This window comes from Oncorhynchus mykiss, chromosome 1, assembly GCF_057628025.1.
Source record: "Oncorhynchus mykiss isolate SJ-2025 chromosome 1, ASM5762802v1, whole genome shotgun sequence".
In the NCBI taxonomy this organism is placed as follows: domain Eukaryota; kingdom Metazoa; phylum Chordata; class Actinopteri; order Salmoniformes; family Salmonidae; genus Oncorhynchus; species Oncorhynchus mykiss.
Window position 1 is genome coordinate 19353617 of NC_143022.1, and position 24391 is coordinate 19378007.

Here is a 24391-nt window from a genome sequence, read left to right on the forward strand (position 1 = left end):
GCAGGTGCATTTATACGGAGACTTGATTACACACAGGTGGATTGTATTTATCATCATTAGTCATTTAGGTCAACATTGGATCATTCAGAGATCCTCACTGAACTTCTGGAGAGAGTTTGCTGCACTGAAAGTAAAGGGGCTGAATAATTTTGCACGCCCAATTTTTCAGTTTTTGATTTGTTAAAAAAGTTTGAAATATCCAATAAATGTCGTTCCACTTCATGATTGTGTCCCACTTGTTGTTGATTCTTCACAAAAAAATACAGTTTTATATCTTTATGTTTGAAGCCTGAAATGTGGCAAAAGGTCGCACAGTTCAAGGGGGCCGAATACTTTCGCAAGGCACTGTAAATGTAACTATTGAAAGAGGTGTGCGTGTGTGTTTAGACAGCAAACTGTTGTTTTAGGATATGTTGTAATTCAGAAACAACAGCTATACATTTCCCTCATTAATACTTTGATCTGAAATACCAATTAGCGTACATAACTATACTGTAAAAATGACCTACTTTACTTCACTGTCGCAACATTGTGGAGGAAAAAAAAGACGTACCATTGAACTCGGCTTCGAAAAGCAGCTGATACATTTTATCCTTGACTGCTGCTTTTCTTTGCTGAGGCAGCCTCTTCAGTGTTGGCACCAGGCTCATGGTAAAGAGGGTCTCATCATCCTTTCTGTGAGAATCAGGTTGTGCTGCATCCCTCTCGACGGCTTGGAGCCTCTGCTGAAATTAGTTGAGTGGATCTGGGGGCTGGTACCTCCGATGACGCCTGGTGTGACGTTCCTCTTCGTTTCTCTCTCTGTTTCTCTCCACGGCCACATCCTGTTCAACGAGGTCCTCAGTGGTCACTTTCGTGAGGTTCATAATAATCTCAGGTGGTCCTAGATCCAGAGGTGCTTCCTCCATTTCATCATCTTCCATGGCTGCACCGGTGGTGGTCATACTTGTGGATGATATAGACGTTGTAGAGGGTCTCGCTGCACCGGTGGAGGCGATGGTCGCACTTGTAGGTGACGTTGAGGGTCTTGATGCACCGGTGGCAACAACACTTGTGGATGACATAGTAGAGGGTCTTGGCTGTAAAATTGCCACTTGTTGCTCTAGGCACAATAAATGGATCCAGAAAAGAAAGAATGTGGCAGAAGCGCCAAGGCTGCTGGCCTGAAGCTGCTGACCCAGACTTCTTCTTGTCTTTCTCTGCCCTCATCTCTCTCTGATACCTGTCCCTGAGTCCTCTCCACTTCCTCCTAGTCTTCTTCTACATAGACATGAACATGATAAGCCAAACCATTACCTAGCATAACTATAGTGATTAGATAGCTATCATGGACATGTCACCTACTCTACACATAGACACACACACACACACACACGGTTATCTGACCAAATTATCAGGGTACAGTAGTATCTACCATTTCTATTTATCTGACATACACACTCACACTCTTTCAAACATGATTATTTGGTAGCAATCAGGGGTAGTAACTAGCATAATTTATTTGACTATTTCTTTCACACACACACACACATAACAGTATAATTTACTGGCCACATCTAGCACAAGCTCACTACTAAACTGACAATCCTACTATCGTGGACACTTGTCTCTAAGCAGCATTTTTTTGTGTTTATGTCCCTGTAGCTGTCAGCAGTTATGTAAAAAATACCGTTTTGAGGATACTGCGAAAATGATTCTCTCCTCCATGTGTCCAACCGCATGCGACCATCTGCAAAAGAGACCTGCATCAGTATAGTTGCCTAGTTGCGCAAAATATTATGCAGCAGTGATGCCATGACACAATTGGTGTGTTCGAAGTGTTAATATAACCACGATTGCATTCCGACCCCAGTGCAGCTCAGTGTAAACAATCGTAATCGTAATCTTCGGGCAACACTTAAATATAAACATTACCAGCACACGAAATGAGTACTGGCAGTTATTTCAGTCCAAGTAAATCACTAGACATGCAATTCCTCCATATTTAAATGCGTATTTACCCACAGGCCTACTCACATAAAACATGCTATTATCAAAAGCACCGCCAAACAGATGAGTCAGGTCGGGATGCAAACTTTGTCGGTTTGAAAAACAGGTTTATATGTCGGGCACTACAAAGACATCACACCAAAGGCTTTCTGCTCTGTTAATTTGTGACAATGTGCGTCCTCTCCCATGTCGCTAAACTGTGCCTACGTTGTCCTAAAGAGAATATTTGGAATAGCATTGGCAAATACACCCAGTGGGGTGGAGCTGCGTCAGTAGTGCACAGCACAGGTATGTAATCTGGTCAATGCTATTTGGGATACTTGGGCCCTAAACCCTTACCTAACCATTTCAAATTTCAGCTTAAATGGGGGGTAGAGTCATCCCGATAATCACGGCGAGCACGGACCTATGAAAAATGTGTGGGAAATTGTGCCCTAATAGTATGCAAATTTACTTCACAAAAGCGCTGCCTGGTTATTCAAACGTAAACACATTTCCCTGTAGATTAGAGAATGACAATGAGATTGACATGATTTTGCCAGGGCATGGTGATGCTCTTACTCAATTCTTTATTTGAGTTATAAAGACACTCGAGCTGGGCCAATTGAATGTTTATTAATGATAGTCACATTAAATAATTTATTAGTCCCATTTTATGTACTTTTCTTTGGACATAATGCCCCGATTTAGTGCACCAGTCATGTGCAACAAACCAAAGAACACCTTTCCTAATTTCTGCTGTTGCCCTACACTGAAAGATCAAGGCCATTTCTAAAAGATAAAATGTAGGTCAGCTTCAGGTAGCCCTAGCTCAATGAAGCCTCTGGTGGCAGTTTGAGGGTCCTTTGGGCACATAATCACAGCAAATATTAAAAACACTAATGAGAGCCAAAAACACCACAAAGTAACATTTGAAAACCATCTGAAATATATAATCAGGGATATTACTCAATTGTTATTGCTTCAGACATTTATTGCAGAGTTAGCAGTTGGTTGTAAAATCTTAGGGAATCCAACTACTGCCAAAATAATGGAAACACTTGAGTAAATGGACATAAAGTATATTGAAAACAGGTGCTTCCACACAGGTGTGGTTCCTGAGTTAATTAAGCAATTAACATCCCATCATGCTTAAGGTCAAGTATAGAAATACTGGGCAGGCTATTTATTATTTTGGCTACCATGGCCCCATAGGATGACAATGCCCCCATACACATGAGAGGACTTGAGTGGTCACTGAATGGTTTGATGACCAGATCTCAACCCAATTGAACACTTATGGGAGATTCTGGAGCAGCACCTGAGACAGTGTTTTCTACCACCATCAACAAACACCACATAATGTAATTTCTCGTGGAAGAATGGTGTCACATCCTTCCAATAGTTTCAGACACTTGTAAAATCTATGCCAAAATGCATTGAAGCTGTTCTTGCTCGTAGTGGCATTCCACTCCCTATTAAGACACTTTGTTGTTTCCTTTATTTCGGCAGTTACCTGTAGTTCATTATCTCTGTAAAGTTCAAGTCTGACCTTTCTGTATATGTAACAAACGCATATAACCAAATAAATCTTGATTGATCTCCTTAGCAATTACTTCTCTGGTTCAGAGTAAGGCTCAATTCCATTCAATTTCTGAAAATCCTGGAATTTAGTTGACCCCTTACTCTGCTCTTGTTGCTACACTCATAACTTCTGTGAGATTTGTTGCACAACTCAATCATAATCAAATGCTGGAATGTATCGTCACTGCAATGCATGATAATTCACAATATTCAGAATGTTTTTTATATCAAAAGGCAACCTATCCCTGGTTCTCCATATTGCAAAATGCAATGGAGGTTACTGTTGTTGACCAGTATCTATGTACAACAAAGCACCAATACTTGTGGATTGCATTGAAAAGTCCTTTGTGGGTTAACACTCCATTCCACTCTAGACTATCAGCGACTTCTAACAGTTTATAGATATTCTTCAGGCATCCAGGTGCTTGGTGAGTTGGCGTACTTTCTCTTTCTTGTTTCTATTGCCATGCTTCTTCCAGGGTTCGACCACAGGCTGTTCCGTGCCAGGTTGCCCTATCTGTTCACGCTGGCCTATGCTGCCTAGCTTGTAGCCCATGTAAGACTGGACCCCCTTGGTGAGTACTCGAACATTCTCCTGGAAACTAAATGCACAACAATGTGGTTAGTATAGTGATTCAATTCAAATGTATTTGTCACATACACATGGTTAGCAGATGTTAATGCGAGTGTAGCGAAATGGTTGTGCTTCTAGTTCCAACAATGCAGTAATAACCAACGAGTGATCTAACCTAACAATTCCAAAACTACTACCTTATACACACAAGTGTAAAGGGATAAAGAATATGTACATAAAGATATGAATGAGTGATGGTACAGAACGGCATAGACAAGATGCAGTAGATGGTATCGAATACAGTATATACATATGAGATGAGTAATGTAGGGTATGTAAACAAAGTGGCATAGTTTAAAGTGGCTAGTGATACATGTATTACATAAAGATGCAGTAGATGATAGAGTACAGTATATACAGTGGGGCAAAAAAGTATTTAGTCAGCCACCAATTGTGCAAGTTCTTCCACTTAAAAAGATGAGGCGTGCTTCTACACCTGCATTGCTTGCTGTTTGGGGTTTTAGGCTGGGTTTCTGTACAGCACTTTGAGATATCAGCTGATGTACGAAGGGCTATATAAATACATTTGATTTGATTTGATCTGTAATTTTCATCATAGGTACACTTCAATTATGACAGACAAAATGAGAAGTCCTCCACTCGTTCCCTGTATTAATTGCACCTGTTTGAACTTGTTATCAATATAAAAGACACCTGTCCACAACCTCACAGCCACACTCCAAACTCCACTATGGCCTAGACCAAAGAGCTGTCAAAGGAAACAGAAACAGAAATAACAAAAGTTTCTCAATACTTTGTTATATACCCTTTGTTGGCATTGACAGAGGTCAAATGTTTTCTGTAAGTCTTCACAAGGTTTTCACACACTGTTGCTGGTTTTTTGGCCCATTCCTCCATGCAGATCTCCTCTAGAGCAGTGATGTTTTGGGGCTGTTGCTGGGCAACACGGATTTCAACTCCCTCCAAAGATTTTCTATGGGGTTGAGATCTGGAGACTGGCTAGGCCACTCCAGGACCTTGAAATGCTTCTTATGAAGCCACTCCTTCGTTGCCCGGGCGGTGTGTTTGGGATCACTGTCATGCTGAAAGACCCAGCCACGTTTAATCTTCAATGCCCTTGCTGATGGAAGGAGGTTTTCACTCAAAATCTCACGATACATGGCCCCATTCATTCTTTCCTTTACACGGATCAGTCGTCCTGGTCCCTTTGCAGAAAAACAGCCCCAAAGCATGATGTTTCCACCCCCATGCTTCACAGTAGGTATGGTGTTCTTTGGATGCAACTCAGCATTCTTTGTCCTCCAAACACGACGAGTTGAGTTTTTACCAAAAAGTTATATTTTGGTTTCATCTGACATTCTCCCAATCTTCTTCTGGATCATCCAAATGCTCTCTAGCAAACTTCAGACGGGCCTGGAAATGTACTGGCTTAAGCAGGGGGTCACGTCTGGCACTGCAGGATTTGAGTCCCTGGCGGCGTAGTGTGTTACTGATGGTAGGGTTTGTTACTTTGGTCCCAGCTATCTGCAGGTCATTCACTAGGTCCGCCGTGTGGTTCTGGGATTTTTGCTCCCCGTTCTTGTGATCATTTTGACCCCACGGGGTGAGCTCTTGCTTGGAGCCCTTGATCGAGGGAGATTATCAGTGGTCTTGTATGTCTTCCATTTCCTAATAATTGCTCCCACAGTTGATTTCTTCAAACCAAGCTGCTTACCTATTGCAGATTCAGTCTTCCCAGCCTGGTGCAGGTCTACAATTTTGTTTCTGGTCTCCTTTGACAGCTCTTTGGTCTAGGCCATAGTGGATTTTGGAGTGTGACTGTGAGGTTGTGGACAGGTGTCTTTTATATTGATAACAAGTTCAAACAGGTGCCATTAATACAGGTAACGAGTGGAGGACAGAGGAGCCTCTTAAAGAAGAAGTTACAGGTCTGTGAGAGCCAGAAATCTTGCTTGTTTGTAGGTGACCAAATCCTACAATGTGATTTTCTGGATTTTTTTTCTTCTCATTTTGTCTGTCATAGTTGAAGTGTACCTATGATGAAAATTACAGGCCTCTCTCATCTTTTAAGTGGGAGAACTTGCACAATTGGTGGCTGACTAAATGCTTTTTTGCCCCACTGTACATATACATATGAGATGAGTAATGTAGGGTATGTAAACATTATATTAAGTAGCATTGTTTAAAGTGGCTAGTGATATATTTTACATCAATTTCCATCAATTCCCATTATTAAAGTGGCTGGAGTTGAGTCCGTGTGTTGGCAGCAGCCACTCAAAGTTAGTGGTGGCTGTTTAACAGTCTGATGGCCTTGAGATAGAAGCTGTTTTTCAGTGTCTCGGTCCCTGCTTTGATGCACCTGTACTGACCTCCCCTTCATTTCATTACAACCAATGGCTGTGAGGTAATGTGCCTAGACTGGCATCAATCTCTGCCAGTGTCATTTTAATGTAATTTCTGTGGAGTTACCTTCTATTGTACCTGACGGAAGAAGTTCTTGTCCACCAGATTCTCATGTCTCTTGACTTTGCTCTGTTTGTGGCCCGTCTTGGAGCCTTTACCGTCTGCATCTCCAGACTGGAACTTGCTGTGCTGGGGCTGGAAGTCTGCTGCACTGATGTGGGGAGGAAGATGGCAGTAAAGCAGTTTCCCCTGGGGACGGTCAGAAATAACCTTTTAGTGGTGCTTCGTCTGCCATTACTACTACTGAATTTCTCCTGAGAAAAAATATAAAACGCAACATGCAACAATTTCAAAGACTTTGCTGAGTTTCAGTTCATATAAGCAAATCAGTCAATTTAAATACATGTATTAGGCACTAATCTACAGATTTCACATTACTGGGCAGGGGTGCAGCCAGGGGTGGGCATCGGCCCATCCACTTGGGAGTCAGCCCCCACCCCAGACAATCCCAAATGTGAAGAAGCTGGATGTGGAGATCCTGTGCTGGCATGGTTACATGTGGCCTGCGGTTGTGAGGTGGACGTACTGCCAAATTCTCTAAAATGACATTGGAGGCAGCTTATGGTAGAGAAGTGAACTTTCTATTATCTGGCAGAGAAGTGAACATTCTATTCTCTGGCAACAACTCTGGTGGACATTCCTTCAGTCAGCATGCAAATTGCACACTCCCTCAAACCTTGACATCTGTGGCATTGTGTTGTGACAAAACTGCACATTTTAGAGTGGCCTTTTATTGTCCCCAGCACATGGTTCACCTGTGTAATGATCATGCTGTTTAATCAGCTTCTTGATATGTTGTACCTGTCAGGTGGATGGATTCTTTACAAAGGATACAATGCTCACTAACAGGGATGTAAACAAATTTGTGCACAATTTTTTTTTAGAAATTATATATTTTTTCAGTGTAGGTATACAGACAAAACAATGTTTAGACTACTGCCTAATAAACCATACCTTTACATCAAGAGGATGGTGGAGGAAGGAGGAGGGTTAACTTACAACAACATAGTCCTTGAGGACGTAGCGGGCTGATCTCGACTGGTCAGGCTGTCCGTGTGTTGTCATGAAGCCCCTCATGTCTGACAGAGAACAGGACAGTGTCAACAGCTTGCTCCGACTCCATCACTATCATATGGCTTATGTTGTGCTGTGTATTGTACTATACACTGTACTATATAAGGACAGGGTTTATGGTCTCACATCCGTAGGCCATCAGTAGCTCCTCATAGTTGGGTATGCGGTCGGGGTCCTCGTCCTCTCGCGGGCGGATGATGTTTATGCCATAGGTGCCCTCTAGCACATCCCGAGGAATAGTCTGACACACATGAGCAGTCTGTTAAGGCCTTAACCATAATAAACACCCAATCAAACATCTGAAAAATCCTTTACCCAAGTGAAACGATTAGGTCTCTAAATTTAGCTGTATGTTTGTAATGTGAAATTATAACATAGTATGCAGCTCCACTTTTGTTCTACTGAAAAAACGAATTAAAATGGATTTTAGAAGAGAAAAAAAAAACTCCAGTATCTACTGATAGGGACAATAAATATGACTTCTACACCCATAAGTTAACAAAATCAGTTTGTAGGGTTGGTAAGTGAAGGATATGAGGGAGATGGCAGGCACGTGGTCTCTTATCTGGTCGATGGGCGGGATCCCACAGCAGATCATCTCAGCTTTAGTGGCCACAAAGGAGGGCATGACCAGGCCGGGGCAGTCACACAGACACAGACCTGGCTCCACGTACAGCGTCTGGAACACACACACACACTTGAATTCTTTATTTGACTCCACAAGAAAAAGTTATTGTAACTAAGGCACACAGTTTTAGAGGTCAAGTAGGCTACATCAGAGAGCAGTGCTTTACCTGAAAGTGCTTGGTGTGCCCAGGCGTGACTGAGACGGACACCTTCTTATTTCTCAGAATAGTATTGATGGTGGAACTTTTTCCCACATTGGGATACCCCACCTGTTTAGAGAGCAGATAGGAGAATTGAGATCACTCCAAACAAGACCTGTTCTCCTACTTCATAAATGACTTCCTATAGTAATATAAAGTGTATTATAAACTGGGTGGTTCAAGCACCAAATGCTGATTGGCTGAAAACTGTGGTATATCAGACAGTATACTACAGGTATGACAAAACATTTATTAATGTTCTAATTACGTTGGCAACCAGTTTATAATAGCAATAAGGCACCTTGGGTAAGGGCTGTATCCATGCACTCCACGTTGCGTTGTGCATAAGAACAGCTCTTAGCCGTGGTATATTGGCCATATACTACACCCCCTTGTGCCTTATTACTTAAACATGACCTAGTATTTAAGCCGACTGATATCCAGTGTGTGTGTGTATCTGTTAATCGAATTATTAGAATATTCCACCCTGAAACCATATAATTGTATGGAATTGATTAGAATGTATAAAATTATAATCAATAAATGTGTAGTTCTAGACAGAATTAGGGTAAAACAATATAGCTAATGTTTATGTCTTTATAGTGTCTTAAAACAGACTGTCTGAGCAGAATTCAGCACCGACCTTGGCTGGGGTCCACAGAGTACTTCCCAGGATCTCCCCATCTTGAGGGAGGACGGGGAATGATTCCCACGGCCACCCCTAATCTTTGTCGGCTGGGTAGTGGGACAGTATGTGCGTGGGATACCTACTGTTGTGTGTGTGTGTGTGTGTGTGTGTGTGTGTGTGTGTGTGTGTGTGTGTGTGTATGTATGTGCGTAGGATATCTACTGTTTGTGTAGAAGTATGTGCGCAGCTATAAAATGGATGTCTTTGTATTCTTGGCTTTAGAACGTTCTCTGAATAAACTGTACTAACCTTTTGCATAAGCTGAGTCTTTGACTAATTATTATTATACCCATGGTCTTACAAACCTCTGGGATTGGTCAGAGCTATTGATTGTTAGTTATTATCATTGGGATTGAAAATTCTCGTGACAGTCTCTGTACTCACCAGCCCCACTGTGAGCTCGCCCTCTTTCAACGTTGGCCCATCGTGAGCAGCCTTAAATATGGCCAGCAGCTCGTCTTTGGTCAGCAGGCCACTGGAGTTGTGGAAGGAGGAGGAGTTGTGGGTGGAGCCGTCTATACTCTCTTCGTCGTCTGCTTCCTCACCCTCTGAGCAGGTCTGCCAGTCTCCCTCTGCTACACAGTCTTCAAACTGCTCCTCACCCTCTGAGCAGGTCTGCCAGTCTCCCTCTGCTACACAGTCTTCAAACTGCTCCCCTCTCTGCTGCTCCTCATCCATATCACTCTCCTCATCTTCCTCCTCACTCTCTTCCTCATCCTCTACCTCCTGTCTTTGACTCACATTGTCTGTCATTCCCTCATCTTCATTTTCTGTGTCGCTCTGTTCATCTTCCTGCTCCTCCACTTCCATTCCCTTTGGAGAATGAACAAGGGAAGGTATCACTGAAGTCTGAAGAGGTCAAAAAAGTCAAAAAAGTATACCAGACCTAAGTGAAACAATGGTGACCATAGCATTCAGTCTGCTTTAACCAGGCCATCTAAGACCAGCCCTTCCAATTAAAATGTGAATGACTCCTCACCTTCTCCTCTGCCTCCAGCCTCTCATTCTCCACCAGTGCAGACCAGAAAACAGCATGGAGGCCCTCTCTCTGGAAATATCTGGCCCAGATCCTCCGCTGCTCCCGGGTAAGCAGGTCAGCCTTGTTCACCAGCAGCAAGTTCACCTTGTCCCGGGACACTTCCTTGACATAGCACTCCTACAGGAACCTTGAAGGTCAATGGGTGAAATGCCACAGTGTTTCCCCACCTATCAGTTTGGTTTGGCGGATTCCCTCACCTGGTAATGCCATCCCCAATCCAAGAAAAATTTGCCTAAATTATTTGATGACAGCCTTTGGCCAGACTGATCCGTAGAGAACGGACACTAATTAGAACGGTGGATTAAATCAATGGGCTAGTTTGGCTGCGCCCTTCGGCACTGTACTTACCAGGTCAGGGCAACGAAACAGCAACGGGTTTCTGGCATCAACGATCTGAACAACGATGTCACTGCGTAGGAAAATTCACATTTCCATCATCATACAAGGCACTGAAAGGCTGAAACAGGACACAATTAGTCATGAGACACAGCAGCTCTAATTCCTACCTCCTCTCAATCACTAGCCAGAGCTGTCTCCAGAAATCCAAATTCCTTTCAAAAGGAGTGAGAATCATTTTCTGCTCCTCTTCAAGTCTATGAAACAAAATAGATCAACTTTAGGGCACTGCTGAAAGAAAACCATGTTACTAAAGGCATACAATCTATAAACATCAAAACAATGAGATCCTATTCAATTGATGGGGGGGGGTAAGTGTTGTGATTGTAGTGGGTTTCATACAGTGCCAGTTCTCGTCTCCACTCCAAGAAGCTGTCTCTCTCGGTCTGCTGGAGGACCTCTGGACTGGTGCTCCCATCCCAGTGAGGCCTGTAACATGACAAGACAAAGAAGAGACAGTAATGGAACATCAGAGGCAATCAGCACAATCCCTACTACTAAGACAACTAGAAAGAGGACATGAAATAACATTTGGAAGTAATATCTTTGGAGTCACTGTGCCTACTGCACGGTAGCGCTATCCGGAATCTTTGGGACGTCCCTACCCTAAACCCTAATCATTTAAAATGTAAACTTCAATAGGATAACGTCGGAATTGGGACAAACTCAGTCCCTGTCATTTCTGCAGTTGCAAGGAAGTCATCCATAGAACTCTGCTCAGTCACTGACTGCAGGTTGAGACGACCCCAATCGTAGCCATCGTTCAGTTCACTGGTGTGGAGCTGGCAATGTGATATCACGTTAAATCATCAGCAAGGTAGCTAGCTAACAAGACAGACGACCATTAAAACAAGATTTGTTACTTTATTTTCAGGGGAGCAGTATTCACCAAATCCTGGTTCTCCCAAATGTTTTACTTTACTCTGCTAACTAGCTAGCTAGAAGTTAGAACAGGCTAGGACCCCTGGAGGTAGGTCTAGCTATATAAATAAATAACTATAGTTAAATAACGTAGCGTTGATTAACTTTACCCAAGTATCGCCCCTCTTGTTGCCTCGGCCTGCGTTGAGTCTCTCCTTTATCAACGATCTCCCGAGCCCCATGGCAGACTTCTTCTTACCCATTTTAGGTTTAGTCTTACTTGTTACCACAAATAACTTTTTGTCAGTCTCATTAGATTACATTGGTATATCGAGTACAGCCCAGCAAACAGGACCCCATGTGAAGTGAATTGTTGTCCCATGAGGAGGAAGTGGAACGGAACATACCAACTTAGTTAATATTATTAGTAATTATTCAGCTATCGAGATTGATCTCAAGTGTATAAATCGCTGGAAGTAACTGAACCAGATTCAGTATGTTTGTTTGTTGCTTAAAGTGTCATTTTATTATGAATTACTAATGATTTGTGCATTGACTTTGGTTGTGGTACATTCCAAAAGATGTGTACAACACTCAAATACGCATTGAAGGAAACACACTCCGCCAAATAACATTTCCGCCAAGGACACGTTCTAAAATAGAAACTTTTTGTGACAGGTGCTATCATCTAAATGTCGATTCTCAATTGTACACGTTTCTAAATACTTAATATATTTGTAATTATATTTCTGCAATGTATGCGCAACACAAGATAATCGTCCCTTCATTGGTTATTTGATTAAAAATATGGTGAAAATCGGAAATTGACTTGTTTTGTCATTTATTTTGTCAAAATTGGACATGGAATAACGGAAAACAATAACAACAAAAGTTATAAACATTTTGGATTTTCGCTTTTCGTTTTGTTCATACGCGGAAGTACACGCCTCCTCATAGAATATTCATAATACTTAGGTGTGTGTTTAGACCAGAGCTTAGTGGTCATTTTACCAAAGAGTTTCTAAACCCAGAGGCGCAACATCGCAAGACTTTTGGGAACGCTTACACAGTGTTCCCAACTTAGCCGCTATATTTAGCGAGTATTCAGACCCCTCTAGCGACAAATCTAGTGACTTTTTCTGGTGTTATTGGAGACTTTTGGAGACTCTGACGTGAAAGCACGTATCGTTCTTAATCTTCTCAACGAGCAGCGAGTGCTGCCGTGGGCTCTACCCCGTCTCAAAGCACTTAGAGGCGGCCCAGTCCTCACGCAGCAGTCCCTCCCAGCTGCAGTCAGAGCAGGAGATGTTCACCCCTTCGCTTCCAGACTGCAAATGAATCGCGCATGCGGGAAGCTGCCGCTGGCTGATCCCGCACTTGTTTACATAAAAAAAACAATTAACCTGAATTAGGGCCAGACTAGTTACCATAATTTTCTCACATTGCCATTGACAGTTTTTCTATTGTCTCTTTTTGGTCCATTTAGATTGTTAATGTAGATTGTATACAAAAAAATGTAAAAAATGTTATGGTTAAAAATGTTAATGTTTTACTGTGACTTGTTGTAGGCTCCTAAGTGGACCATAAGGTTAAAAACCAAACCAAATTAAGAAAAATAAACTAAAAAGCAAAAAAATAAAAAAATAAGTAACTCCGCCAGAGTGTCTCTTTTGGGGTCACTTTTGCCGGTCCCAAGCCCAGATAAAGGAGGAGGGTTGGAATTGTGACATAAAAAAAAACCAAGAATCGACAGAAAAAAATTCATTTGTAGTTCTAAACATATTTAGGGTGTTTTTTACTCACTTTTTGTCTCTCCCACAACGTTATTCCTCTCTCCTACAGCGTCCATCACAATTACATGCACATGGCCAATTATGCAAATTAGGCGATGACGTCATTTAGCGTCTTTTAGGACAGCCAATAGCGACTTTCCTTACTGAGGAGTTGGCAACACTGCTTACTGTAACGATCATCGTAGGTGGAAGAAGGAGAGGACCAAGGTGCAGCATGGTACGTGTTCATGATCTTTTAATTACACTGAACACTAGAACAAAAATAACAAAACGGAACAAACGAAACAGTCCTGTCTGGTACAGAGACAGAAAACAGGGTTAGGCCTAAGTATGGTTCTCAATCAGAGACAACGATTGACAGCTGCCTCTCATTGGGAACCATACCAGGCCAAACACATAGAAATACAAACATAGAATGCCCACCCCAACTCACGCCCTGACCAACCTAAAATAGAGACATAAAAAAAGGAACTAAGGTCAGGACGGGACAGTACCCCCTCTCCCCCCAAAGGTGCGGACTCCGGCCGCAAAAGCTAAACCCATAGGGGAGGGTCTGGGTGGGCATCTGTCCGCGGTGGCGGCTCTGGCGCGGGACGTGGACCCCACTCCACCTTAGTCTGGGCCCACTTAGGTGGCGCCTTTGGAGCAGCGACCCTCGCCGCCGACCCCGGACTGGGGACCCTTTCAGCTGGCCCCGAATAGTCTGGAGACTCTGGCAGCGCCGGAGTGACGGGCGACTCTGGCAGCGCCGGAGTGACGGGCGGCTCTGGCAGCGACGGAGTGACGGGCGGCTCTGGCAGCGCCGGAGTGACGGGCGGCTCTGGCAGCGCCGGAGTGACGGGCGGCTCTGGCAGCTCCCGACTGACGGGCGGCTCTGGCAGCTCCCGACTGACGGGCGGCTCTGGCAGCTCCCGACTGACGGGCGGCTCTGGCAGCTCCCGGCTGACGGGCGGCTCTGGCAGCTTCCGGCTGACGGGCGGCTCTGGCAGCTCCCGGCTGACGGGCGGCCCTGGCAGCTCCCGACTGACGGGCGGCTCTGGCAGCTCCCGACTGACAGGCGGCTCTGGCAGCTCCTGACTGACGGGCGGCTCCAGACAGGAGGAAGGCTCTGGAAGCGCTGGACAGGCGGGAGCACCTGAAGGGAGGAGACGGAGAGACAGCCTGGTGCGTGGGGATGCCACAGGAGGCCTGGTGCGTGGAGTAGGCACCGGATGAACCGGACCGTGGAGGCGCACTGGAGGTCTCGAGCACCGAGCCTGCACAACCTGCCCTGGCTGGAGACCGGGGAGGAACAGACCGCACTGGGCTGTGCTGGCAAACCGGGGACACCGTGCGTAGGGCTGGTGCCATATAACCCGGGCCGAGGAGACGCACTGGAGACCAGATGACCTGAGCCTGCTTCATTCCTCCTGGCTCAATTCCCACTCTAGCCCGGCGAGGAGGAGCTGCGATGTAGCACACCGGGCTATGCGTACGCACTGGGGACACCGTGCGCCTCACCGTGATATTCCCGAGCCTGTGCCCAGGGTCCCTTACCGTCCGAAATCTCCTCCCAAGTCCAGGAGTCCAGAACCCTCTGCTCCAGGTTACCACGCTGCTTGGTCCTTTTTTGGTGGGTAGTTCTGTAACGATCGTCGTAGGTGGAAGAATGAGAGGACCAAGGTGCAGCGTGGTACGTGTTCATGATCTTTTAATTACACTGAACACTAGAACAAAAATAACAAAACGGAACAAACGAAACAGTCCTGTCTGGTACAGAGACAGAGACAGAAAACAACTACCTACAACTCAAGGGCGAAACCAGGCTGCCTAAGTATGGTTCTCAATCAGAGACAACGATTGACAGCTGCCTCTGATTGGGAACCATACCAGGCCAAACACATAGAATTACAAACATAGAACAAAACATAGAATGCCCACCCCAACTCACGCCCTGACCAACCTAAAATAGAGACATAAAAAAAGGAACTAAGGTCAGGACGTGTCACTTACGAAGCAAACCAAGACTGGGTTAGAGGGAGGAGATGTCAATGACAGAAGTGAAACGTTCTTCCTTAGCTGTAAATTTTTCACAAATCTAAAGGCCCAACCCAGATTCGAGCCAATTAACTAGTTGAACATGTTATTACTCCAACCTTGTGAAAGTGACAAACTGACACGTTTAAATATTTTGCCAAAAAATCTTTATATCGAAGGCGTGCCTTTGATTTGACTGCCTGCACATGGCAAATCGGCACGAGACGTGATTTAGAAGCAGTTTCTGCCTATCTTCCTACTGTACGGTCTTTAATTATACTGTGTCTGTGATAATGAAGATAACAATACTTATGTTAGCTAAGATGCAGAACTTATCATTAAGTAAGCATGCCAATTGAACAAACTCAACAACAATTGAACACTCTGGTGTGGTGTTTGACATCACTTTGTTGGGTTATGCTGGCCGAAAGGTTCCATGGCCACAATAAAATTAAATTATTGTAGCGACCCGCACAGACAGCTGTGTGTTATGTGTTAGGCTGTTAGTTGGTTGTGTTGTACTTACCCATACCCAGTGTTCGTGGGGTCCGCCATGCCAATCAACCTGCTATCTGCCAATCACAGGAATGCCTGGAATGTTCTGATGCCGGGCATTCTGGTGGTTGGAGGAGGGTGGTTGGGCAGGGGGATGGAGCATTGGAAGTTAAGTCTTACATCTGGCCTTCACAAGAGAAGGTCACGGTTGTTTTATAGGGTATCCTTCATTTATTTGGCGTGGGCTACGGCCAAGCAGTAGCCTGTGTGAAGTTCGGTTAATTAAACCGTAAATTCGTAAACTCACTCCTCTGTCTGGACAATTGTTCCTTTATGATCTAGTCAGGTCATTACATTATGAATGAGAATGTCATGACAAGTTGGAGAATAGTTTGTCTCACTATGGCTCTACCCCTACCTACACCTACTCAGTGTAATATTGTTGTTGTGTTACAGCCTGAATTTAACATTTATTAAATTGAGATGTGTCACAGGCCTACACACAATACCACATAATGTGGAATTAAGTGGAATTATGTTATTTTTTTATTTTATTTTGAACTAATTAATTAAAAATTAAAAGCTGAAATGTCTTGAGTCAATAAGTGTTCAACCCTTTGTTTATGGCAAGCCTAAAAAAGTTCAGGAGTACACTTTTGCTTAACAAGTCAAATAATATGTTTCATGGACTTACTCTGTATGCAATAATAGTGTTGAAAATTATTTTTGAATGACTACCTCTGCATCCCACACATACAGTTATCTGTAGGGTCCCTCAGTCAAACAATGAATTTCAAACACAGATTCACAGACACAGATTCAACCACAAAGAAGGGCACCTATTGGTAGATGGGTAAAAAAAAAAATAGCATGGTAGCATGGTGAAGTTATTAATTACACTTTGGATGGTGTATCAAATCACCCAGTCACTACAAAGATAGATACCATGAGGTCAACTAAGCACAGGCAAAATCCTAGAGGAAAACCTGGTTCAGTCTGCTTGCCAACAGACACTGAGAGACAAATTCTCCTTTCAGCAGGACAATAACCTAAAACACAAGGCCAAATATACACTGAAGTTGTTTACCAGTTCGACATTGAATGTTCCTGAGTGGCCTAGTTACAGTTTTGACTTAAACTGTCTGGAAAATCTATGGCAAGACTTGAAAATGGCTGTCTAGCAATGATCAACAACCAACTTGACAGAACCAGAATTTTTTTTGTTTATAATAATGTGCAAATATTGTACAATCCAGGTGTGCAAAGCTCTTAGAGACTTAACCAGAAAGACTCAGCTGTAATCGCTTTCAAAGGTGATTATATAACCTTTTTTTTAAAATAACTTTATCATTATGGGGTATTGTGTGTAGATGGGTAACATGTTTTTTATTCAGGCTGCAACATAACAAATTGTGTAGTAAGTCAAGTGGTAGACTTTCTGAAGGCACTGTACATAAGCATAATAATACAGCTTGTATCACATTTTGACACTTACGAAAAGCAGGTAATGCTAGCTGAAGTGGATGGCAAATGCAGTTGGCCAGTAGATGTGTAAAGACAAAGTAAATGTCATTACACAATATTTTGTCTTAGCTTTTAACTTATAAAATATTACATTTTTTAAAATTTAGGATCACAGGTAAAATGAAGCAATTGCATTCACTTTTTTGACTCATCAAGACTAGGTGGGGAGGTAGAGTGAGTTTCTTTAACCAAACTCGTCTATCCCATCTCCCTCCCCAAACCCACACTCCCCCATGCCGACATCCCTTAGATTTGAGTAAAAACCACACTTGAAGCACATTTAAACATTGAATTAAACCGATTTAATAAAAAAAAGTTGAACAAGAGTGAGTTACATTTTGGATGAAGGTGTGCTTGGCTCAACCATTACTGCTGGGAAAGAACAGGTCGACCCATGTCTTTCCTTTCTCTCCAATTTTTACTCACGCTCTGTCTCCCTTCAACACATTTGCCCATTGTACAGGTCAGGAGTCACCTCTAGCTCTTAGGAACTCCACCCCTCCTCCTTCTCCTCACTTTCATACATACATCACTTCCTACAACTGACAGCAGCTGTCGGCCCACTCTCCTATCACTTCTCAATTTCTCATACAAGACAACATGAATGTCATTGATTTCCATGGATTTGAGTATTTAACAATATTTTGGAGATTATTTCATTTTCAAATAACATAAAATGAGTGAGGAAAAAGGCCATTATTGAACATGGGGTGAGACATTGTTACTAATATGTAAATAAAGCTAGTTTGTTATTTATAATTATTTATTGATAAATAAGAAACCAAAAACCTACAGTCATCTCATGGGTCTCCCAGTCAAGGCCGGCATGGGTATTGAACCAGAATCTGTAGCAATATTTCTTGCACTGTGATTCAGTGTCTTAGACTGCTGCGCCACTCAAGCACTATACAACATGACTGGCCGGGAGTAGGCTACAGTACTACAGAGACACAGTATCGCCTTGGGACCCAAAAGCATAATCAGTGCTCTAACTCCCCCTTGCGCTGGTCTGGAGCAATGAAGTAGTGATGCAGGGTACTGTACTAAACCACAAATTACCCCTAAATCCTGCAGCATAATTGCAAAACTTTTAGTGGAGCAACCACTGTACATGATTCCATATGTCTTATTTCATAGTTTTGATGTATTCACTATTATTCTACAATGTAGAAAATAGTACAAATAAAGAAAAACCATGGAATGAGTAGGTGTGTCCAAACTTTTGACTGGTACTGTGTATGACATTTGTGGTGCTACAATTAATGAAGCTTTGGATTTTGTATTCTTTATCTGTTCTCGGGTGGTAAAAAAAACTTTAGTATTGGTCGTACTGTCACAATGTACACAGTGGCCACACTTGTAATTGCCATTGGGTGCTCCTGGGAGCCAAGTGTCACGCTTCTTGAGCAGCTGCATGCTGTGCGTAACAGAACGGCTAGTTTTCTCGCACTGCGAAAACAGTGTTTCAGTACAATGGATTTGATGCGACCGGCACATGGGCTGTACTCTGTGGGGGCGTTTTTCTTTCTTTTGTCACACTCACACAGACTAACATTCAAGTCGGAAAATGTAATACAGTTTGTCTTTATTTGTTTTCCGTTATTCCATGTCCAATTTTGACACAATAAATGACAAAACAAGTAGATTTCAAATTTTCGTCTTTCAAATTCAGAAATCGAAAACAAGCCATTTTCCATTTTTACAGGTTGTTTAAAAATAATCTAATGTTTGGGGTGTTTCATGAAGAGAAAATTATACTATAGCCTAATTATATGCATAGCCTACTTATTATTGTTATTATTAACAATATGAATATTATTAATGTTATTATTGGATTTTAAGCTTGTTACAGACTAGGTAGCCCAACTGGCCGCCAGATGGCGATATACGGAAACTATAGGTTCTACTGTTATCCATCTTGTATTTCATTTTGTTTTCAAACTAACTATATGCAGACTCTTTATATCAAATCAAATCAAATTGTGTTGGTCACATACACATGGTTAGCAGATGTTATTGCGAGTGTAGCGAAATGCTTGTGCTTCTAGTTCCACAGTGCAGTAATATCTAACAAGTAATCTAACAATTCCACAACAACTACCTAATACACACAAATCTAAGTAAAGGGATGGAATAAGAATATATACATATAAATATATGGATGAGCGATGACTGTGCGGCATAGGCAAGATGCAATAGATGGTATAAAAATACAGTAGATACATATGGGATGAGTAATGCGAGATATGTAAACATTATTAAAGTGGCATTATTGAAGTGACTAGTGATTTATTTATTACAGTTGCCAATGATTTGAAAATCTATCAGTTCTGCTCTGAGTGAGTATATGTACAATGGAAGTATTATTGGAATTATTAAAGTGGCATTATTGAAGTAACTAGTGGTTTATTTATTAAAGTTGCCAATGATTTAAAAAAATCTATCAGTTCTGCTCTGAGTGAGTATATGTACAATGGAAGTATTATTGGAATTTACAGGTCGATGTATATAAGCGGTTATATCAGTTTGTACATTAGCCTATTATTTCCAAATTCTTGTTATTTCAGTTCAGTAAATGAACCTCGGCAAAAGCACCCTGAGTGCCAATTGCATCCTCAAGGTAGAGCTGTTTGACTTTGGTCTCTCTCATAATGGTTCCATCCATCCCTCCCTCTATGTTCCCCTACAGAGACACTGTAATGGTTCAACCCAGTATATAGCCAATGTAGACCATTCAATTCTCAGCAGACCCAACCTCTGTCAGATAGACAGCGAACATAGAATGGGAGAGCGCACTTGTGGTTATGGCGAAGTCTTGAGAGGATAAACAAATTAAGTACAGGATAACTTGAACGTTTGTTGTATAGGAGTCTCTAATAAATCATCAAAGTCAGTAAAATATATACGATTTAGTTGCAGTAAAACGTTCGCTATAGTGTACGTAATTGCTGTGGACGTGACACGACCATATAATGCTGCCTTGGAAGAAGAATAAGTTCGACTTGATTGAGGAAGATAAACAGTCTAAGCAGAAGGGTTATGCCGTGAGTTTGAACTACTCTGCCCTGACCTCCTTTGCCAAGTCTTGCCCGGAGAGTGCTTTGAACAGGGTTGGAAGCATGTTCAAGACAAAAAGGAAAAAGGTTAAAATTACCAGTGAGGACCCAACCTACACGGTCCTCTACCTGGGTAATGCCACCACCATCCAGTCGAAAGGCGAAGGCTGTACGGACGTGGCTGTGAGCAAAATTTGGGGCAAGAGTGAAATGGGCAAAAATGGCACGAAGATGAAACTGACCATCAGCTCGCAGGGCATCCGAATGGTGCATGTGGACGACAAAGCGAGGAGACCGGGACATTTGTATTTATTGCACCGGATAACCTATTGCGTTGCGGACCCAAGGCTACCCAAAATTTTCGCTTGGATATACAGACATGAGATGAAGCACAAGGCAGTGATGCTGCGGTGCCATGCGGTACTGGTGTCCAAGCCGGAGAAGGCAAAGGCCATGGCACTGCTTTTGTACCAGACCTCGGCGACAGCGCTTTCTGAATTTAAAAGACTTAAAAGGAGGGACGATGCAAGGCACCAGCAACAGCAGCTGATAGGGGAACAAACCATACCCCTTGTGCCCCTCAGGAAGCTTCTAAATGGACAGTGTTATTACAAACCGCCGGTGGAGCGCAGCAGGAGCGCACCCAAATTGGGCTCTATCACAGAGGACTTGCTCGGAGAGGAGGAAGAGGAGAAAGCGATGCACTTTGAGTGTGAGGACATTTTAGACACGGATGACGATTGTGTGGGCAATGGTAAACAGGAGCTGTCCCAGATCATCAGTGACCTTGGAGAGATGAGCATAGGAAACGACGTACAAACACTAAAAGCTGACCTTAGGGTTACACGACTCCTCTCAGGGGAGAGCACGGGCAGCGAGTCGTCAATAGAAAGCAACCAGGAGCCAATTTCTGTCTCAAACGGATTAGAGGAGGGGAAGATGCAGGAAATATCATGAAGTCTACGTTTTCCTGGAGCCAAAATTCCCTCCACTGGGATAAGAACAATTTCCTTTTCTGTTTATTTTCTGCTGTCGGCTGTGAGTGTAGCCTATGCCTGTAGTATTGTACCCCCTCGCCGACTTGAAAGGATCTAGAGGGGTAGCCTATGTTATAGTTATTTAATGATATTTTGGCGAACATTGATAGCCTACAGAAAAGGGGCAGGACTGCATGCTGAGACTGAACCCCGAAGTCACCGTGCGTCCCAGGAGAGTGATGCACCGCGGATTCCCACTTTAATAAGATGCTTTGTATTAGAACTTGTTTACCCAACCCATTTCCCGCGTGGAAATGCATTTTTTCTTGCACAACATTGTCCAGAAATGTGTAGCCTAACATTCCATTTTGAAAGCACGTTTCCTTTTTTTCGCAATGGGTTAAATTAGAAGTCACTCACTCTCCTTTCAGGACGCTTTTCTACAATTATGTTTTTGCACTGTTGTGAAATTCAGTCGAGTATTACGTTTATTATGTGTATAATATCGTTTTCTCGTATATGTTATCAGAAACATAAATGTCATATCTTTGCTGTGCAAAAGAACAATACCCTAATGTATTAAGATATACATAGTAAATGCATTGTGTATAAAAATATCCATTATTTTTTAAAGGAGAAAAAATTGGTTTGTTTATGTGAACCTAAAAAAAATACAAATAAAAACAACAAAATAACATGCAGGCGTTTGTATAGTTTATGCACTCATTTGGAACATTATTTGTTCAAATCAGGTATCATCTCCATCAAGCGCACCTTGTAATTTGATGGCTCTTAACGTTCCGCCTCCAAATGAAGTCCTGATTATATCCATCACTGGGTTTAGAATTGCGATGAAATAATAGAAACATTCATGTCAGCATTCACACCTCAAAATTTGAAGGCCTGCTTTTTGTTGTTGATTGATAAGTGATCAATTTGCTGACATGACACCCCTCATTCTTGGGAATCACATCATTTTGGGGAAATTGTTTTGCTACAGGGTGGCATGCATAGGAGAGACATGTAGAGCCTAGATCTCAAGGACAAATTTCTTCTGGGGAAGGAAAAATACTATTTTGTTCTAGTGATTTCTAGTCAACTGTCAGTTCTCTCACAGACATTCTGCATTGCTCAGTTTATTTTGGTCACTGTTTCAAGATGTTACATATAGTAGCTGTATTAGGCTACTTGTTGAGTCGACAAGCCACACCTCTCCAACACCTCTATTTTCTCTCCTGCTCTGTGTGCCTACAGTATTGCAGTCACCATGGGAATGATGGAATTACTAGAAATGCTTCATGATTGTTATGGTTGCAGTCATAGAACCTTATGGGCAGGGCAGGCCCAGCTAAACCACAACAACACAAGGTGCTCAAGTCATGAAGGATAGAGCATTGTGTTACATCAAACAAATACTTAATGTAAGACCAAGGAGTCTTTTTTATAGTAGTTACTAAACTAAATGTTATTCATCTATTATTACAACTTAGTTACTGCATAATTTGGTACAGATTTAAGTACCTTAAGTATATCTGCAATAGCTATGTGTATCAGTACATCTCTGAGTCATGTTTGTATCTTAGTCCAAATGTCATCTTGACAGGTTTGATATTTGAAATCTTGCCTACAGCCTGGGTTGTCTCGTCTGAACAGAATAAGGTCTTAGGCTATGTAAGGTCTTAGGCTATGTGCATTCACACACTGCCACCACACTCTACTTTAGCTGCTTTTCTATAAGTGAAAGGACTGGCATGGCTACTTCCCTCCCATGCACTACCAAGCCCGCTTAGCACCAGGCCCACATGGATTCCACCAAATGTATACAGTTCCTGTCTGACACTGAGTGGTATTAATAACTCAGTAGTGCCACTGTGGTCACAGCAGTGTTCTGTCGGGGGCTGGGGCTGTCACACTAAGCATGGCATTTTTCATATAATTTTTCATGAGAAGAGCTGAGGGGAGTCACTACTCTCTGTGGCTGACTATGTGGGGGGACTACTGTATTGATGTGGACATTAATATTCTAGTCAGCTATAGTGCAGTGCAACTCCAGCCCGGCATTAGCCTCATTCTATCTGCCAGTGCTTTACCTAAGAGACCTCTACTGGACGCAGAGATGCTGCTTCAGAGGCAGCCACTTCTACCTCTGCTGCAGCTGCTCAGTAGCGAATAGGAACTGAATTAGAGATTAGGGGAGAAAGGTGAGCTTGCTCCCTGTTTAGTACCCAGGTGATGTGTGGATGTGTCTTGTTATATGAACAGTGTCTCAATCAACCTAGGCTGTCTCCAGACTTTTACAACACTTCATGTATGGCCTGGATGGCCTACCATGGCTCTAAAAATGGTAAGTCGGTGCTTTGGGCTAAACTTCTCCTCATTTTGAATTGATGCAGTGGTGCTCCATAGAACACGGTAACACAAAACTCCACTACTGGGCTGTGTCACTCACTTCACTCTCCTTTTTTTCTATCAGGAAGCGTATGAAACTGTACCGAAATAGCAAGCGGGTCAAAACCCACACAGTTTCCCTTCTCGATGTGATGCTGCTCCAGCTGCTGTCTCATTGAAGCCTCCCGTACAATAATTACACCACAGACAGTACGACATCATCAGCCCACGCCCACCCTGAAAATAAAGCAGCAGGATGTGCTATTAGTGGACAACTGCAAACTAGAGCTATAAACCTCTCATAAAGACAGTGAAACTGTCCATTGGTATAGTATTTAAAGCTCCCCTTGCAATCACTAGACAGTTTGGCCCTAGTGCAGCAGTGACCTGTATATTTTCACTCCGTGCCAGCAAGCTCCATTTAGATGCTCTATTACAGGGCCGCCAAACATCACACGTTGTTCCTCTCTCTCTTGTATCTCAGGGTAACCTGGATATCCTCTCGATGTGTATTGACTGCGTGTGATTAAAAGTAGGATACGACGTGTTGACATTTAGTGCATGTGAACATATGGTAATTAAAACCTCCTGGGAAAAGAGCCGACTTTATTGTCTCTCCTTCTGTGTTGATAATTATAATAAAACAG

The 24391-nt window shown here is 42.8% G+C and overlaps 2 protein-coding genes and 1 pseudogene across 2 annotated transcripts; 1 reads left to right on the forward strand and 2 right to left on the reverse strand.

Moving 5' to 3' along the window:
* Nucleotides 1–368: 368 nt before the first annotated feature.
* On the reverse strand, nucleotides 369–1414 carry LOC149985427 (uncharacterized; annotated as a pseudogene).
* Nucleotides 1415–2944: 1530 nt separating this feature from the next.
* LOC110497564 (large subunit GTPase 1 homolog) lies at nucleotides 2945–11758 on the reverse strand. The gene is given in 13 exon segments (XM_090196877.1): nucleotides 2945–4147; nucleotides 6629–6799; nucleotides 7610–7689; nucleotides 7811–7935; nucleotides 8221–8363; nucleotides 8479–8580; nucleotides 9584–10012; nucleotides 10179–10355; nucleotides 10587–10647; nucleotides 10745–10831; nucleotides 10977–11063; nucleotides 11154–11416; nucleotides 11666–11758. Coding segments are annotated over 13 exon segments (2004 nt in total). The 3' UTR covers nucleotides 2945–3961.
* An 8294-nt stretch (nucleotides 11759–20052) lies between these two features.
* Nucleotides 20053–22053, forward strand: LOC110497621 (protein FAM43A). The gene has a single exon (XM_021573900.3). The coding sequence runs from the start codon at nucleotides 20296–20298 to the stop codon at nucleotides 21334–21336; it is 1041 nt and encodes a 346-aa protein (XP_021429575.1). The 5' UTR covers nucleotides 20053–20295; the 3' UTR covers nucleotides 21337–22053.
* Nucleotides 22054–24391: the final 2338 nt, after the last annotated feature.

Bases quoted from the DNA above. Each gene is read 5' to 3' on its own strand.
- LOC110497621 (XM_021573900.3), top strand. From the start codon at position 20,296: ATGCTGCCTTGGAAGAAGAATAAGTTCGACTTGATTGAGGAAGATAAA.